At 40.4% G+C, this 18,317-nt stretch overlaps 1 protein-coding gene across 1 annotated transcript in view; it reads right to left on the bottom strand.

Annotated features, from left to right (window-relative positions):
- The window catches only part of ADAMTS6 (ADAM metallopeptidase with thrombospondin type 1 motif 6), a 441,127-nt gene that overhangs the window by 145,586 nt on the left and 277,224 nt on the right, over nt 1-18,317 (bottom strand). Inside the window, exon 12 of the mRNA XM_077462633.1 lies at nt 1,195-1,302. Coding sequence (XP_077318759.1) covers nt 1,195-1,302 — 108 coding nt within the window. The remainder of the gene's footprint in view (nt 1-1,194; nt 1,303-18,317) is intronic.

The raw sequence follows: 18,317 nt of genomic DNA on the forward strand, positions 1-18,317 counted from the left end.
CAACGTTGGGCCGGCGGGAAAACACCTACCAGGGTGGCCAAAAAATATTTTATTATCTGGCCACTCTATTAGGGCACAGACATCTATGTGGATTCAAAGGGGGGCCAGAAAGTGTATAGAAGGGTGAACCAAGTTAAATGTCTGGAGATATGGAGGAGCCCAGAATAGGTAGATATAAAAGGTAGCAGCACTACAATCTTTAAGGCACATCGACTCAAAATTTGAGATTTATTATAACACGGCCACAACATAAAAGAGAGAGCTCCTCCAAAGGTGATAGTCTACTAGAAACAGTAACAAGTGAGGCTTGTAAGAAAATACCTTATTAAGATGAAATCCACCCCAAAAGAGGAGATGTCCCCCACTTAGGAGTTCAAGAGCAGAGCTTGGCCAAACACCCAGTAGGATGGGGGAACCTCTCTTGGGAAATCTGCACCTCTATGGTGTCCCCGCCGGCCCAATGGAGTAATTTTTTTGTTTTTAGACATAAAACGGTAACTGGATCGAAAAAGATCAGACAAATGAATAACGTCACAATTGTTCCACAGTGTCATATAAACGCAGGTTCACACTGTATACGAGTTTAAATATTCTGCAGATTCCCTAAGCACCAACCAACAGACTCCCCACTGCAGAATTCATCCATCTGGTGTCTATAGAGAATGGTGGGTACCTACAGAAGTCACTATCATCACACAACTGTTCTGAAATTGTCAAGAGATTAACTAATATCTTCATGTGTCTTTAGGGTAAATAGTTTACAGTTGATCTGCATCTAATTAGTACAAATTAAAACAAACCCTAATTTCTTCCATCATGACTTTACTTAAAATAACTTCAAGGGGCATTTTGGGTCCATCAAAATTTCTCGTCTTATGGAGCATTCCATATTCCACCATTGGATAGGCTAATCATAGACATTATTTGGGCTGAGGGTTGGAAAGGATATAAAACTGACTATAAGCCAATGCCAACATTGATTGTTGGATAGATGGATGCATAGATAGATAGAGAGATGAATGATTCAATAGACAGACGGAAAGAAAGATCAAAAATATACAAAGAAAGTTAAACTTTTGAAAATATTTATATAAAATCTGAAAGTAGCATATGCTAATACTTTATTCATAGTAATCCTTGTGTTTTGACTTTTTTTTAATCCAGTAAAGAGGAAATGAAAGAACATGGACTTGCCCCTTTCTCTATGGTTCCAGTCTGGCAGAGGGTTCCTTCGGCAGCAGGAATGCTGTTTGTAACACATCTGTTACTTTTGCTCAGACACCAGAGCTCTCTACACACTTCCTAGGAAAGAAGGCAGAAGCAAGTTGGTCAGAATTATAGATACAGCCTGTTTAACATAAATCACTACATTCACTTTATATGATCACTGCAAATGTCAGCATTACCAAATCACGTTTTCCTATTGAATGAAAAAAGTACCTGTTGCTTTTCATGCATATAAAAAGCACTGTTCCCAAGCTGCTTTGACCTAAAGCCTAGGCAAAAGAACAAAGGCCCATAACTACTAGGAGCATTGTGGGCCTTTCACATAATTTGAGACTGTAGAGAATCTTTTGGGGTTGTTTTACTAAAACTAGAGAGGGCAAAATCTGGTGCAGCTCGGCATAGAAACTAATCAGCTTCTAGGTTTTATTGTCAAAGCTTAATTGAACAATCTGACGTTAGAAGCTGATTGGCTACCATGCGCAGCTACATCAGATTTTGCACTCTCCAGTTTTAGTAAATCAACCCCATCTGATAGACTTAGGGGTCATGTTGATGAACATTTTTCCAAAATGTACGACCCCCTTAAATGTATTTCAACTGCCTACTTAGCTTTTGTCTAGACTCAGCTCTAATATTCTATGTTCCTAGTGATACTGCCAGAGATCATCTCCAGAATCTGGCAGACTAATACTCATTGTGATTTTTATTACTGTGATTACATGGAGACTTGGAGCGCCGCTCAAAGCTGGAGGATACCAGTGTTCAGAAAGTGGGAGCAGACATCAGGCACTAATTCAGAAGCGTGGACCTATGTGGGGTAAGACATCACTCAAAACTGACCCAGTGCTTCAGATATGGATATGGCTGTGTATGGCCCCCCAGCCATGCTCCGGGCATGTCCCCTGACATGTTTTACCCCTCCTACCGAGGCTTGGTCACTGAGATCTTCACTGAGTCGGTTTGAGCAACTCCTTACCTCAAATGTGATTTTTATTACAATGAACTACTTTATAAAGGCAAGTACTATACATTGTAAATAGAAAAAATTGCAAATCAAAGCAACAATAACTTTATAAGCATCACAGAAAATCAACAAAATACAGTTGTGCTCAAAAGTTTGCACAACCTCGCAGAAATCATTACATTTTGGCATTGGTATTAAAAATATGACTAATCATGCCAAAAAAACTCATTTATTTAAGGATAGTGATCATATAAAGCCATTTATATATCATATTATTTCGCTTTACTTCTCCTGTGGATTACAGGAGTACAGTTTGTTCTGTATGCCTCTGACCCATTTTCAGCAGACAGTGGGCTGAAACCAGCTGTCAGCTGACGTCACAGAGTCGGTCTAGGCTGGGACAATATGGTTGGGATCCACCCACAACCCTGGACCAGCACCAGACTCAGCCTCTCAGCAAGCCACTAAAAGTCTGATCCAGCCGCTCCCATCCCCTCCACAGCCCAGTGATCCAGTGAACGAGGGGTAAGGGGCAGAGCAGAGAGCCGGTGACTGAATCACCGGCTCTCTGCTCACAGAGCTCTGAGTACCAAGCAATCAGCGGTTTTTGATAGCACGGTTCTCAGTTTTAGGGGACAGATGCAACAGTGGATTTTATTGGTAGGTTTATTTTAACAGTGAGAGACAGAATAACAACAAAAATATCCAGAAAAATGCATTTCAAAAAAGTTATAAATTGATTTGCATTTTAATGAGTGAAATAAGTATTTGACCCCTTCGCAAAACATGACTTAGTACTTGGTGGCAAAACCCTTGCTGGCAATCACAGAGGTCAAACATTTCTTGTAGTTGGCCACCATGTTTGCACACATCTGTGGAGGGATTTTGCCCCACTGCTCTTTGCAGATCCTCTCCAAGTCATTAAGGTTTCGAGGCTGATGTTTGGTAACTCAAACTTTCAACTACTTTCACATATTTTCTATGGGATTAAGGTCTGGAGACTGGCTAGGCCACTTCATGACCTTCATGTGCTTCTTCTTGTGCCACCCCATTGTTGCCTTGGCCGTGTGTTTTGGGTCATTGTCATGCTGGAATACCCATCCATGATCCATTTCCATTTCCAATGCCCTGGCTGAGGGAGGGATGTTCTCATCCAAGATTTGGCGTGCACGACTCCATCCATCATCCCTTTAATGCGGTGAAGTTGTCCCGTCACCTTACCAGAAAAACACCCCTAAAGCATAATGTCTCCACCTCCATGTTTGATGGTGGGAATGGTGTTCCTCCTCCTCCAAACACGGCGAGTTGAGTTGATGTCTAAGAGCTCGATTTTGGTCTCATCTGACCACAACACTTTCACCCAGTTCTTCTCTGAATTATTCAGATGTTCATTAGCAAACTTCAGGCAGGCCTGTACATGTGCTTTCTTGAGCAGGGGGAATTTGGGGGCACTGCACGATTTTAGTCTTTAGTGTGCTACCAATTTTTTTCTTGGTGACTATGGTCCCAGCTGCCTTGAGATCATTGACAAGATTCTTCCATGTAATTCTGGGCTGATTCTCATGATCATTGAAACTCCACAAGGTGAGATACTGCATGGAGCCCCAAAATAAGGGAGATTGACAATTATTTTGTGTTTCTTCTATTTGTGAATAATTGCTGTTGTCATCCTCTCACCAAGCTGTTTGGCGATGGTCTTGTAGCTCATTCCAGCCTTGTGTAGGTCTACAATCTTGTCCCCGACATCCTTGGACAGCTCTTTGGTCTTGGCTATGGTAGAGAGATTGGAATCTGATTGTTTGCTTCTGTGGACAGGTGTCTTTTATACAGGTAACAAGCTGAGATTAGGAGCACTCCCTTAATCTCAGCTCATTACCTGTATGATTTCAGAGAGCCAAAAATCATGCTGATTGATAGGGGATCAAATTCTTATTTCATTAATTAAAATGCAAATAAATGTATAACTTTTTTGAAATGCATTTTTATGGATATTTTTGTTGTTATATTGTATCTCACTGTTAAAATAAGCCTACCATTAAAATTATAGACAGGTAATTTCTTTGTCAGTGGGCAAATGTACAAAATCAGTAGGGGATCAAATACTTTTTCCCCCCACTGTATATGATCTGCCAATGTAGCAATTTTCCATAAATTGGGATATGATCCATGCCATGCTTTAGACCCTTCTAACCAGCCACAGTACAGCAACAGTTGATTGTTGATGGTAGAAAACCTAAACTGATCTTTATTGTCACAGCAACATCTCCCAGTGTCACTCATACCCTTCTCTTTTCTGTTCGTCAACAGGAAAATTCAGCCAATCTGAATATTGCCATTGGTAATAGTAGCACACGAAGGGAGTGCCTGAAGGTGCACATCTTGTCTTCTGTGAAAGTCTATGGTCAACCTATGGCTCTAAGATAAATGAACCCAATGATGCTTACTCACGCTGGCTAATTCAAGACTGCTGATAAGAACAGTGAAAGACAACACTTTCTGACAAAGTTGTGCATGCCATCAAAAATTACACCATGGTGTAGTTTATTCAGTTGAGATGCACAACATAATAGTAACCATGCTTACAATTTGCAGCCATGCTCAGACTTACAGCACTCTGATTACGGTCCAGTGCAACTTTAATCATAGGATTTCCAGACAAGATGTGGTGAAAATCTGGGATACAATAAAAAGTGATGGGGGTGATGGGGATTCTATCCTTCCACATCTCTACTACTGTTTTTATTATGCCCCTGTTGGAGATTTGCTGACAGTTTTTATTCTGGTAACAATTATAAAAAATTTCCAAAATGTCACCCTTGACATCAGTAAAAACCTAGCAGAGGTTCACACCCTTCAAATTCTATACAAAAGTAAACAAAACCTTTTTAATTTTAGACACATTTAAACTTCTATTTACGTATTGAGTTCTTATTTATTACTTTTTATGCATTGCAAATTTTGTTTCTGGCTTAACACAATGGTGTGCAAAATGTCAGTAAATATTTTTCAAGCATGCAATAAATGTAATGATCGTTGTCTAATGAGAGCAGGCAACCCAGGCTTACTACAATAGGACATAAAAAGTTTCCGGAATGCCATATTATAACACACATAGTTAAACACAGCATTTTTATTGCACCCTCTACCAGTAAGTCATGTTGTCAGCCATACTGTATACGGACACTAGTAATTAAAAATAAGCGAATTGGCTAAGCATGCACATAAACATAGATCTCAATCAGGAAAAAGCATATATATTTTAAAAATTATTGACAATGTTCATTGTATTATTATGTACAGTTGCATTGGCATAAATTACTTAGGGAAACTAGTGATTATGGTGAAATTGTGATATTATGGAAAACATAATTTTTTGGGGGCTAGGTCATTCAAACCACTTTATACACTGTTATTTTCTTAACATTAATGCTAAACCAAAACTTTTGGGAAGGGTTACATCCCCACTTTGCAGTATGTGTCTAAATGGGGAGATTGCCCTTCACTTCCTGTCTCAGAGATGAACAGGAAATAATAGAAAATCTCTACAAGGTGAGGAGAGAGAGCTTAATATATATCTATAAAAACCCCACCAGGTTAATTTATTGGACATCAAAAGTACAAAAAACAGTACAAACCCATTGACCAAGTAAGTCAGCTACCCAAAGAGGGGGAACCCCAGCCCCCAAACACCCCCTGACCCCTCCATCCCTCCCAAGCAACTCTCCCACCCACAGAACTTCCCCCCACTCCAGTGTCCCAAAAGGGGACCCTATTATCTAATCTCTCCTCAAAACTGGAACGGTTGGCAAATGTATCCTCTTTGCCCTCATGCCTTCCGATCATCACAGATGACGTGAGGTCTTCACGTCAAAACCAGGAGGAGGGATCTAAGAGTCCTTCCCCATACACAGGGTGCTGGATAACAAGGCTAACACTAATTGGCAGTGAGGGCCCAGGGCAGGGTTATCAATGGTGGTAGTGGTGATAGTGCTGATAACCCTCCTCCTCAGCATCTATGATGATGCAGCCCACCCCGAGTAAAAGGTACTCACTAGTAAGGTCATTAAATATGTAAAACTGTAATATAAATACTGCAAAATGATTTTATATATAAATATATTTGCACAAAAAAATACAGTTTTTTTAGGGTTTGGTAGGGTGAACAAGAAGAAACACTATATAATACTGCAAAGTATAACACTGTCTTCAGAAAACTCTTATCTCAGTTCAGCCAGACAGCAAAGGTGAAGTTAGAGAGGAATTCCCTCATATGCACTATATTGTCAAACATTTGTGGACAGTTGACCATCACACCTATATAACCTTGTTTGGATATCTCATTCCAAAACTATGGCCATTACTGTGAAGTTAGCCCATCATCTGAGGCATTGGTAACCCTCAACTCTTTTAGAAAGGCCTAGCACAAGATTTGAGATGGTGTGTGTGGTAACTTGTGCCCAATTATCCAGGTACTGATGTTGAGCAAAAAGGCTTGCAATTGGCATCATAGCTAATCCCAAAGGTGTTCAATAGTTGATCTTAAGGCTTCGTATGGGCCATTTGAGTTCCTCCACACCCAACTCATCAAACCATATATCTTTATATTCCAGGCTTTTCTACATAGGGGCATAGTCATGTTGGAACAGAAAAGGACCTTCCCCAAACTGTTGCCACTGAAATGGAGGCACAAGATTGTCTATAGCAGCAGTCTCCAAACTGTGGCCCAAGTGCCGGATGCGGCCCCTTGCTTGTCTTTATATGGCCCGAGGGACACTATTCCATCCATTGACACCAACAATGGGACATAAATCCTTCCACTGACACCAATGAAAGGGCACAATTCCTCCCACAATTCCTCCCATAGTCAATAATGGGGCATAATTCCTTCCATTGGCACCAACGATGGGGCACTATTCCTCCCACTGACACCAAACATAGGGCATTGCTTACTCGAACAGGACATCAGGTCATTTTCTACTCCTACTGGCCCTAGTCCGGCACTCCTAAAGTCTGAAAGGACAGTAAACTAGCCCTTTGTTTTAAAAGATTGGAAAACACTGGTCTAGAGTGTCCTTATAAGCTTCAGCATTAACAGTTTTTTTCACTGGAAACAACTGAACTCAATAATTTGGCCATATAGTATAAAGTCCATTGGTGGCTTGTATTCAAACTAACAATACCCTCAACCCCTCTCCCCCGTGCATGAGAGACAGATGGCGGCAATCTCCTCCACCCCTGTCTTAAGACTCCCTGGCCAATCGGGGGTTCCTGATTGGCTGGGAGGAGAATCAGGAAGACAATAGCAAATATGTAATTGCTATTAAAAATGATATAAATAAATGCAGCGCTACCTAAAAGTGCATATAAAAATGATAATAACTAGATAAATATAGTGTGGTTCAAATAAATGTAGTGCAACTCAAGTGCTATCCTATTAAATAATAAATGCAGCATATAAAAACACAAAAAAATAAATCTGCATAAATTTTCCAAATACATAAAATTCAAAATAGATTGTGAAAAAATATATATATAAATAATTAATAAATAAATATTTTTAAGTATCAATCCAGTGATTCTGTGTAAATTAATCAATATTTCAAGTGATTGTCCACAAAAAACCCTTTGAAAAAGTTACGTGGTGTAACGCAACGCGTCAGGGAAGGAATTGGGTGTCGCACATACCACTTCCGGTTACGGCCGAAACCGGAAGTCCGCGTCAGCTGTACGTTCCACTGTGTGGATTTGTTCTTTGTAATAAAGCGATACATAGTTACTACACATGAAAGCCCTTCTGTTTTCTTCCATTGCATACTTATTGGATACTCTGGAGAAATTGGGAGAATATGTACTATGTATATGAGTCACAGTGAAATACTAACAGCGATAGAACAGTGAAACTGGATGAATAAGGAGCCAGCAGCTTATCTGTTTATACACACCGCCTATTGTGCCAGCTATTGGAGGTGAGAGGCTGGGGGAAATAGGTGGTGCACTGAATAGGCACTGAAGTTTGCAGTGGAGTGGCACTATTGGAAATCACTTTTTGCATGGACTTTTGTCTTTTGTTTTTTGAAAAAAGTTTTTTCAGCTTTATGTGCATGTTTTTTGTGGACAATCACTTGAAATATTGATTAATTTACACAGAATCACTGGATTGATACTTAAAAATATTTATTTATTAATTATTTATATATATATTTTTTCACAATCTATTTTGAATTTTATGTATTTGGAAAATTTATGCAGATTTATTATTTTTTTGTGTTTTTATATGCTGCATTTATTATTTAATAGGATAGCACTTGAGTTGCACTACATTTATTTGAACCACACTATATTTATCTAGTTATTATCATTTTTATATGCACTTTTAGGTAGCGCTGCATTTATTTATATCATTTTTACGGATTTATTTGGTGTTGAGATCACCGATTCTTTGCTGGCTGCTTCCTATGCAAATTTTTACTTATTTATATTTAGTTTTACTCATTTAGTCGTTCTATAAAACCATTAGGGAGCGCACTAGTATTTCGTATATACATGTAATTGCTATTGACACACAAGTGTGTGGGCTCACTCCTTTCTGAAGCCAATTAGAGCCTCTAGCTCTAATCATGTGCTTAAAAAAAAACAAAAAAACAAAAAAACAAAAATCCATGCGACCGGTGCCCCTGCGCCCTGCATTACGGGCCGCCACTGATAAAGACATCTACAAATAGTAATTTTTTTTCACAATAGCAAGGACTATGCAGATTTCAGTCCACTAGAATGGTATTTGCATTCAACAAACCTGCCTGTTATAATCTCTGAAGAAAAGGTGCGAACGTATAGCAACGTTTATTTCACTCTACTTGTTGCTGCATTGCAGCTTAATAAAACACAGGAATAATAACAGGCAGCAGACATAAAATATATTATTGTGCTGTATAAATCAAATTGCTTCCTGAAATTGACGTGATGACTCTTTCAACATCCAGGCAGGAGGCTGAAATAACTTTGAACAAAAAAATGTCTGCCAGGTGTTTAAAAAATTCCTTGACAAGACTGACAGCAATTATACAGGGCTAACAAAAGGCATATCATACAAACTATTCTGCCTAATTATACTTAGACATAAAAATATAGTTACAAAAAAAAAAGGAACAGAGAAACACAAAATAACATAAGTGGCAGTAATAATTAAGAAGCACGTAGCAAAGTGCCCGTAACATTGTCCAATTACAAACAAATAAAAAAAAAAAAAAGAAAGTCTCAGACAACTTAATTATAATGCCTAGAGTATATATGTCCTGGAGGAAATACTCAGCTAACTGTAGTCTTTGTTTTATCAGAAAAGTGTTCAACAACTGGCTGTATTCTCATTATCCTATCAGTGGCATCTTTTAACAGCTGTTATCAATAAAACAGCCTGAAGCCACTGTGGAAAGTCTACCCGCTGAGGTCAACTGTGCAGCCCATTTTTAAGGCATAAAATTAACTAGTAGCATTACAACAGCAGCCACTGAAGATTTTCCAAGAAGCAGCATAAAGCCATAAAGGCTGGGGCATTACTATCCTCATTATGGGCTTGAGCCCCACCATTATCCTTTATATACCCACAGCTAAAGAAGGCATTTAGATTTGCCTCCTCTTTGTCCCCCTTTACCTGCATGCTTAGACCTGGCCCAATTGCTATAATTTTTTTTAATTTTTACAATCTAGATTTTAATTTCTTTATATTCTTTGTAATTTTCCAAAGTATTCATGTATTTATATTTTTAATTCCCATTTATTATATCTGTTCATGGACCATATCAATTTTGAGTTGTAATGGTTCATTTGAAGCTGTGGCAATACTATCCCCATTATGGTATTGTCATTTTCGTGGTTAAAAAAATAATAATAAACAAATCATATTGTAATTGAATATTATTAAAAATGACCTTTCCTTTTCAATCTGTAACACTGTCTTTTTTTCAGTAAGATGTGATGCAATATGGCTACCTGGAGGCGTTCTGTACACAGATGGTGAACAGAATCCCCCCCCCCCCTCAGATATGTATTTTCCTGCTTGTGTGATTGGCTGATTTTCCCAGAAATCTGCACTAAGATACAAGTCAGATCTCAGGCATCCCCTGCAGCAAAATATAATTTTTGGTGAGATACTCTCAGAGGGAAATCTTGCCTAAGGTCTCTTTCACACGTGGCGGATCAGTGATGATCCAGCCCGTGGATATCCGCTTGCTCAGTGGGGATCGCTCCGTCGATCCATGCTGAGCAGGAAGATGACAGGTCCGTCTCTGCGCACTGTGCAGGGATGGATGGGCCTGTCAGAGCGCCGCTCTCCCCTATGGGAGATCGGATGATGACGGACCGCAGTGTCCGTCGTCACCTGATCCAATGACGGATGGAAATGTAGGTTTTTCCTCCGTCACACTTTTTTTTCGGATCGGAGCGGGTCAGATGTCAGTGGACATGTCAGCGCTGACATCCGACGCTCCATAGAGGTCCATGGAGCATCCTGAACGGATTGGCCGTGTGAAAGAGGCCATAGGGAGGCAGACCACTTTCCTTATTAGAGCCATGCAGGTGCAACAGCTGATTGATAATTATAAAATCTCTCCCACACAGACTCACTTTGCCCATGGACACAGACAAACAAGCAGCTAATTCTTCAGAATAACAAAAGGTGGCAATCAGTGACAAAGTTTGTTAAAATCCTTGTAATGTGCATAGATCATCCAGAGGGAAATTATTTTTTCTCAACAAAAGTTGACTTACTCTTTGAGCATCACCATTTTCTTTTGTATACATGGAGCTGAAGAAGTTATTTAGATTGCCTTGTCCACAGTCACCAACTCTAAGCGGTTTCGTAAGGGGCTTACATGATCAGACCTAACCATTTTACTATAACTATATCTATATATTTTGGGGGTTTTATCGTACTCTCTTTCATAACCTGTAATTTTTTTTTTTCATTTTTATGACTTTCTTTTTATTTTTTTGTATTCTTTGTCAATCTGAGACAGGGTCACTGCAGTCACCTCTGGCTTTGGTCTACTTCTCCCAGGGGCTAGCCTCCCTCCAGGGAATACTTGGCCTGGCCTAAAAGGCCTTTTGGAACCCGCTCTAGGCTCCAACCACTATTATTATTATTATATAGCATTTATTCAACGCTAACAATTTGCACAGCGCCTTGCAACATTAGGGCAGGCAGTACAGTTACAATCTAATACTATAAGGCCGCGTACACACGCGCGGACTGTTCGCCCAACTTTGTCCGTCCAACAGTTTCGGCAAACAGTCCGCTCAAACTTAGCATGGATGGACATGGCCACACACGACGGACGAACAGTTTGCTGAAACCGTGCGCGATGACGTGAACGGCACGTACGACGGGACGAAAAATACGACGTCCTATACACTGCATTATAGCTTTCGGCGTGAAAATCCTTTCTGAGCATGCGCGCAACTTTGTTTGACGAACAAGCCTACACACGAGCGGGCTGTTCGCTGAAACAAGGTTTCAGCGGACAGTTTTTCGGAAATTCCGAAAAACCTTGTCCGTCCAACTGTCCGCTGAAACTGTCCGCTGAAAGCCCACACACGAGCGGACTGTCCGCCCAAACACTGTTCAGCGGACAAAGTTGGGCGAACAGTCCGCCCGTGTGTACGCGGCCTATGTCAGGATGTCTACAGCCAGCTCTTTTGGGTGCATTTCTACCTCTCTCTGCCTTCCGGCCCTGTCCAGGCCCTTCACTAACTGACTACATCTGCCTGAGATTGAGGTCTCTGTCTTCCATGCCCCAACTGCCCTATTGCTCCTCCCAACCTGGATTATATGTGGGACTCATTACATCACTACAAGAGGACTCTAACTAAAAGGGACCTAACACCTGAAGACACTATTCTCTGTAATAAGACACTATTCTGGAACAGAGCCACCTAGTGGCAGACTAGCTAACTGCACCTGCTTACAGACACCACCACTTTTTTGCTTTAACCTGTCTCTCTGAAAGAGTGCATAACCAGGGATATTAACAGCACAACCATGTAAAGAATGAAGCCAAGATTCAGCAATACTAATTCAATCATTCTCTTTGTACACCAGGCCTTCCAACATCCCTATTTTGCTTAGCATTGGTAAGCAAACAGTTGAATACTGTCCGTGATACTTTTTTTATTTGCACTAACATACAATTTTTCAGGATAAGATTTTGGGGTATGTCCCCTTCTTCAAGGTCCCAGCAGTACTCCAAAATTACTCAAGATCCCAGAGTACTATCACGGACAGTACTCAATTGTTTGTGGCACTAATACGGCTACAATCACCTTAAGCAAACACTTGAATCCATTGTTACACTTTGCCCTTGGTGTTTACCATATCTTTTTGTAATGCAAATAGTACCGTTATCCTCAATGTTTATTTGTAACAAACATTGACTATTATAGTACTATTCATACTACAAAAAAAAATACTGTACATGTGTAAAATGCAACAACTGATAAGAATGAACTAAGAATGTCTTAAACTGGCTCTATGCTGAATTGAGGGCTGTATGAGGATTAATCAAAGCACAATTCTTAGAAAGCTCACAGTAGCAGTCACCGGTAAAGAGTGACAACAAAGGAATAGCTGGCAATTATATTTCTGTTCCAGAGCAGAAGTCTTGGAAGCTGACAGCAGGGTAAGCAAGCAGGATGTAAAAGGCTTTTAAATATTACATTATCACTATAGAATCTCTAATTACAACATGAGGAAATGATTCATGGGTTTAAGATTGACTGGCATAGACTTGCAAACAAATTCCACATTGCTGTAAAAAAAATAAAAGAGAGGTTATATACTGAGACTCAGCAAGCCTATATAAATAATAAAAGTGATGATGAAACGTACTGTTTACTATATACCTTTATTGGCATTTCCATACACTAACCTTATCTGTAACTGTTTAAAAACCCACAATTCATAACCAATATTTCAAAATTCAACCAACCAACTTCATCATCATATAATGATGATTAGGAAAAGCTGGGATGAGCACTGGAAGTACTTGTTATAACTCAAAAATGTTTTCAAACCTGTCTGAAGATCGCTGCAAATGATAAGCATTCCCTTTTCTCCATAGAGAAGTCGTGGTGTCGCTACTTTTCCCAGGTATTTAACTGGTGGGCTTTGGTTAGGTTTGGGATAAAGCTTTGGCATTGTTACGACTAGTAGCGATGAGGGAGTGCACGCAAGGTTAGTTTAAGGGGGTCAGGGTGTTTTTTAAAGTTTTGCATTGAGTGAGGGTGGGTTCAATTTCCTGTCAAAATGTACTGTCGTTTGTGTCCTGATTGGCGTGATTTCCCCCTACTTCCTCTACTGGTAACAGGAGGCCACAAAGACATGAAGTGGTGGGAAATCTCTTCAATGGATACAGAGAGAGCAGCAAAACTCTTTATGTTCCTGTTTGAATCCTTCCCCATAACAACCTAAACCAAGAAGAAAAGTTAATTCTGGAGTCGGGCTTTAAAGCAGAACTTTACCCATAACAAATTGCTAAAAAATAATGTTTTTTAGCAACAGTATTCCTCATTAATAATTATGCTACCAAAATGAGAGTGTGCTGTAAATTGCCTCCAGCGTTGGTTTTGTTTCCTCTTGCCGGAGGCTGCCATTTTGTTGAAGCCCAGAGCCCATGAGCATAAGTAAATCATAAAGCAGAACTAAACCCATCGATTTAACAGTTTCAAAAAAGTTTCATTCCTAGAATGCTAGAATTTCTAACTGTCACATTTTCTTGTTTCCTCACCAAACTGAAAACCATCAAATGGCTGGTGTGGTGTTGATCACGTGTAGCACAATGTCAGTTGCAAATCAAACAGAAGCAGCATCCTTGGCTGTGAAGGATAGTAAAATTATGCTTTTAAGGCTGTCAGCAGATTGGCCTCTATAAATTCATCACTGCCTAAAGCAGGGATCTCAAACTGGTGGCCCTCCAGCTGTTGCAAAACTACAAGTCCCATCATGCCTCTGCCTGTGGGAGTCATGCTTGTAACTGTCAGCCTTGCAATGCATCATGGGACTTGTAGTTTTGCAACACCTGGAGGGCCACCAGTTTGAGACCCCTGGCCTAAAGCCTAGTACACACAATACGACTGTTGTCAGAGGATTGTCTGTTGACAGACTGTTGTCCTGAAATCTTACCGTTAGTACGCTCCTTTTGACAACTGTTCTCCAACGTTCGGCCAACAAGTGTTGGATGACAGGCTAGTAAATTTTCGGTTTGATGTCAGATTTTCATATGGTCAGTACACAAATCCGTCACACAAAAGTCGAAAGTACCAACACGAATGCTCGGAATCAGTGCTCACCAAACAGAAGATTAACAGAAGGGGCACAAAGGGTGGTGCTGAAGAGTATGCAAGTGCAAGGCAAGATCCTGGCACATGCCCTTTTGACATAAATCAGACGCCCAGTTGGCCACTAATCATACCGTGTGTACAGGGCTTAAAAGTGCCTAAAAATGGAGAGCAACTGAGCATGTGCAGAGCAGGGGGAGACAGTGTAATATTGGATTTTAAACAGTATAGGCATTCATTTTTAATATTTTACAGAGCTATACCTGCAGAAGGGGCCAGCCTGAAGTTATCTAGCAGGACTGAATTTTCTGACTAAAGTTCCCATAAATGGACATGGACTTGGATACAAACAATAAAAGGAACCCTTTCCACCATGTCAGGAAAGCTCACCGATTTTACAGGAAACAATTAAAAGAAGTCTTCTCACTTGACTGTGAAAGCATTTGTTATGAAAACCTGATCCTAAGCCTTTATTATTCCAAATCATATTACCAATTAAAAAAGAAACCTTATCTTAATGTAATTGGAACATCTGGAAGCTATAAAAAAGGTGGGAGAGGATGAAGCCATGTACGCAGGCAAGAAATACACACCTAAAAAGTTCATCTTTTTGTCCTGTTCTCAGCCACTAATTACTAATGACAATGCCTATTTTCCGAGTATTGTAGCTTTAAAGGAAATGAATTTTGTGTGAAGATAATGAAAATTCATGAATATTTAAACTTCAGTGACACGGAAAATTAATTTTGTTTGAAACACAGCCAGCAAATGTCAACATCAATTATAGATCTGAATGTGGAGTTGAGCAGTGGGTGCTTAAGAGAGGTTGTGGTGCTTATATGGAACGAGCTCCAATTATGATCTTAATAAAAAAAATCTCACACATCTGTCTACAATGAATTTTCACTAACTTCCCTTTTGCAGGCCTCAATTTAATGAAATACTCATTGTGAAATCTTGATTGGGGAAGGGGGTGCATGGGACTCTTTCTAGAAAAAAAATTGGTACAACTGAAAATAGAATTAAACTGAATCAAAGGTGCAGTCAATTTAAATAATATCTTGTATTGTTTTATTATGTTTAGAATTTATGGATGTCCTGCACTGAATTGTCTAGGACTGAATTGTTTGTGCTCAAAATTCTGACTGGCTTGCTTTAAACTCATGGATAAGCAGTGGTGGCCCATGCATTTTGGGCGCACAGGTGCCGCCCCCCCATCCCTACCGCCGCCCCCCCCCCATCCACGTGCCCAGCCCCTTTAAGGATGTCGGGCGCATGAATTACTTAGACGGGTTTTTTTAAGCACCTGATTAGAGGCAGAGGCTCTAATAGGCTTTAAAATAGGGTGAGCTTGGGGCGCAGAGAGTGCGCCCCGAGCCCACCCAATTGTGTGACTAAAACAAATACATTTTTGCTATTTTCACACAAACGATCCTCCCCACCAATCATGAGTTAGATCGTCATACCTGGTTCTTGATTGGCCAAAGCGACAGGCGATCCTATTGGATGTCTGGCACTTAGGAAGAGGAGGCACAAACAGAGGAGGCATGTGCTGGACTCGAGGAAGCACACCCCTGCTGCCTATGCTTCTCTGGAGGAGACACAGTCAGGAGGACTTGGAGAGGACATCACAGCCTGGCAGTAAGTTCCAGACTTCCTGTGGGGGAGGGGGTGCTGTCAGTGCCGCGACCCCCCCGCAGGGGGGGTGCTGTTAGTGCCAATCTGTGAGGCTGAGCTGTGTTCCCTGATCTGTGATGCTATATACCCTAATTGGTGATGCTATATACCCTGATCTGTGATTCTATATACCTGATCTGTGAGGCTGAGCTGTATTCCCTGATCTGTGATGCTATATACCCTATTATGTTATACTATATACCCTGATCTGTGAAGCTATATACCCTAATCTGTGAGGCTGAGCTGTATACCATGATCTGTAATGCTATATACGCTGATCTGTATGGCTGAGCTGTATACCCTGATCTGTACTGCTATATACCCTGATCTGTGTCATGCTGAGCTATATACCCTGATCTATATATCATGATCTGTGAGGCTGAGCTATATACTCTGTTCTGTGATGCTGAGCTGTATACTCCTGACACTATGTGTGGAAGCAAGTGGAATACAGGGTACGGAGTGGGTGGATTCTATAAGGAGTGGGGCTTATGAGACGTGGGAGGGGCCAATAAGGAAGGGCAAGGTCTGGTGTCCTAAAAGCTAAAACTTCACCAGCCACCACTGTGGATAAGCCAAGAGTAATTGAAGAGGTGAGATACTGATCCTGGAAAATATGATGCTCCAGTGTTATTTACATGACCAAAAGCTTACAGCAACAGTGTAAATTAATAAAATAAAATACAAAATTCTCTAAACATTATCATTAACCACTTGCCAACCGCCCTTTACCAGTTTTACTGCTACGGGGCGGCCGTGCTGTGCATATATATATATATATATATATATATATATATATATGTGTGTGATCCTGCACTTTTGGCTCCTGTGCGCGAATGCACGCCATCGGCAGCTCGCTCCCACCATCATTCTACACACAGTGGGAGCTGATCAGCAGACCTGCTGTCCACCGTCACCCACTGATCATTCAGTACAAGTAAACAAGGCAGATAGCCATTCTGTCAGTAAGGAAGGCATGCATCCTGTGTTCCTGCAAAGAAGGGACATGGATCTATGCCTTCCTCTAGTAAAAGCACCTCCCACACTACACTACAGTAAAACACCAGCTAGGCTCACAGTTAACCCTTTAATTGCCCCTGATGTTAACCCTTTCCCAGCCAGTGTCATTAGTACAGTGACAGTGAATTGATTTAGCACTGATCACTGTAATAATTTTACTGGTCCCCAAAAAAGTGTCAAACGTGTCAGTTAGTGCCCAATTTGTCTGCCGCAATATCACAGTCCCACCATAAGTTGCTGATCGCCCCCATTACTAGTAAAGAAAAAGAAAAATTGCATAAATATACCCCATAGTTTGTAGACGCTATAACCTTTGCGAAATTCAATCAATGTATGCTTATTTCGATTTTTTTTACCAAAAATATGTAGCAGAATAAATATTGGCCTAAACTGATGAAGAAAAGATTTTTTACATTTTTTTTTATTGGATATGTTTTAGAGCAGAAAGAAAAAAATATTGCAATTGTCAGTAATTTTTTGTTTATAGCACAAAAATAAAAGATGCAGAAGTGAACAAATACCACCAAAAGAAATTTTAATTTGGGTACATTGTCAGTTAAAGTAACCCAGCGCTGTATCACAAATAGCCTGGTCAGGAAGGGGGTGGGGTAAATCTTCCGGAGCTGAAGTGGTTAAAAGCCCCTGTTAAGCTCCAGGCCACTGACTTTGATTAGCCTGCAAATATTTCAGTCTGCTGCAGGCAAAAAAAGAGCATTTCCTCAATCTCCTCTTGAATCTCCACCCATCTACACTGTACAATGTTTTAGCGGTCTCCTCAGACTGCAAAATTGTAACGTAATAGGTCACAAGGTGGGAGGTTGCAGAAGGGGCTCATCTGCGTCAGACATTTTTGAACACAGCAAACAACTGCACAGACATTTAAATTTTCATTACTGTGCCATCTCTAAGCCACAATGTCAGTTCAGTAGGTAGATGCCAAAACTGGATGATGCTTAAACAAAAACTGTTTTTCTGTATTGCAAAGAGGTTGCAGGCATCCTCAAAGAAAGTACTGTGACCTCTGTAAGGTAATAAATATCTGTACGTATTACACTGACACCTTACTTTGCATGCACGTAAATGGAAAAAGAAAATTGCATGG

The sequence above is a fragment of the Lithobates pipiens genome, unplaced genomic scaffold (assembly GCF_037356315.1).
Source record: "Lithobates pipiens isolate NorthernLeopardFrog02 unplaced genomic scaffold, aLitPip1_a1.2 Scaffold_3, whole genome shotgun sequence".
In the NCBI taxonomy this organism is placed as follows: Eukaryota; Metazoa; Chordata; class Amphibia; order Anura; family Ranidae; genus Lithobates; species Lithobates pipiens.